Here is a 921-nt window from a genome sequence, read left to right as displayed (position 1 = left end):
CCCCCAGCCACAGCAGCACGGCAGAGCTGACAGTGATTTGCATAAACCCGAGAATATCAGCCCTTCCTCCCCACCCCCGGGAGAGATAACTAAGGATCTTGTGACAAGAAACCCAACAGCACATTCCAGCTGGCAGCTCCTCCCGAGCTCTCGGTAACACCAGCCCTTTCTGCCAGATGGAGCACCTTTTACATCATCAGCAAACCAGCAAACCGCGCAGGGCCTGGGCCGCGCGGGGACCGAGGCCACGGCACCCCACGCTGCTCCCCCGAGGCCTGAGGGACCACACAGCCCTGCCAGGGGCCCCACAGATGGTGCCCAGACTCTTACCGTGGGGCTGGAGCACACTGCTGCTCACGGGGGGCGGGCTGCTGTTGGGCTGCCTGAAGAGGTGGTTGTTAGGGTGGTTTGGGGGTGGGCTGGATGGCTGGATCCGTAACCTGGGCAGGGAAACAAGCACCTTTCATCATGCCTGCTCCTCGTTAGGATGGCCTTTCAGCTGCAAGAGCTGACGCCAAACGCTGTGTGCCTGGTTTGAAATTAACACCACAAAGCCCCTGTTGGGGATCCCGAGCTCTCTGTTCCTCTCAGAGCCACCTGACTGGCCTAAGTCACACAGGTAATGAGCATGACCTGGTGACTACAACAGAAACCTGGAGACAAGGACACTTGTCTCATCACCTGACTCACTGTGCCCCGCGGGACACGGCTCTCCTTCCCTGTAACTCAGCCTGTCTCACCTACAAGTCAGGGTGCCAAGGGCAAGGTGAGTGACCTCACCCAGGGCTGGAAAGGTGTGAGACACCCAGAAAGCAGGAGAGGCTCCTGAAGTGGCATCTTCAAGCCACTCAAAAGGCAGAACTGTCAGTCCTCTGCTCAAAGCAGGTCTGTGCTTTGAACTGTGCTTCTCTGCTTCTGAAG

At 58.3% G+C, this 921-nt stretch overlaps 1 protein-coding gene across 1 annotated transcript in view; it reads right to left on the bottom strand.

Moving 5' to 3' along the window:
• Nucleotides 1-921, bottom strand: part of LOC103802052 (serine/threonine-protein kinase SIK3-like) — a gene marked incomplete at both ends in the record, with an annotated part of 9529 nt that overhangs the window by 643 nt on the left and 7965 nt on the right. The window contains one exon of the mRNA XM_009074492.1: nt 331-440. Coding sequence (XP_009072740.1) covers nt 331-440 — 110 coding nt within the window. The remainder of the gene's footprint in view (nt 1-330; nt 441-921) is intronic.

The sequence above is a fragment of the Acanthisitta chloris genome, unplaced genomic scaffold, assembly GCF_000695815.1.
Source record: "Acanthisitta chloris isolate BGI_N310 unplaced genomic scaffold, ASM69581v1 scaffold19595, whole genome shotgun sequence".
Classification (NCBI taxonomy): Eukaryota; Metazoa; Chordata; class Aves; order Passeriformes; family Acanthisittidae; genus Acanthisitta; species Acanthisitta chloris.
This window is presented reverse-complemented; position numbering and strand designations above follow the sequence as displayed.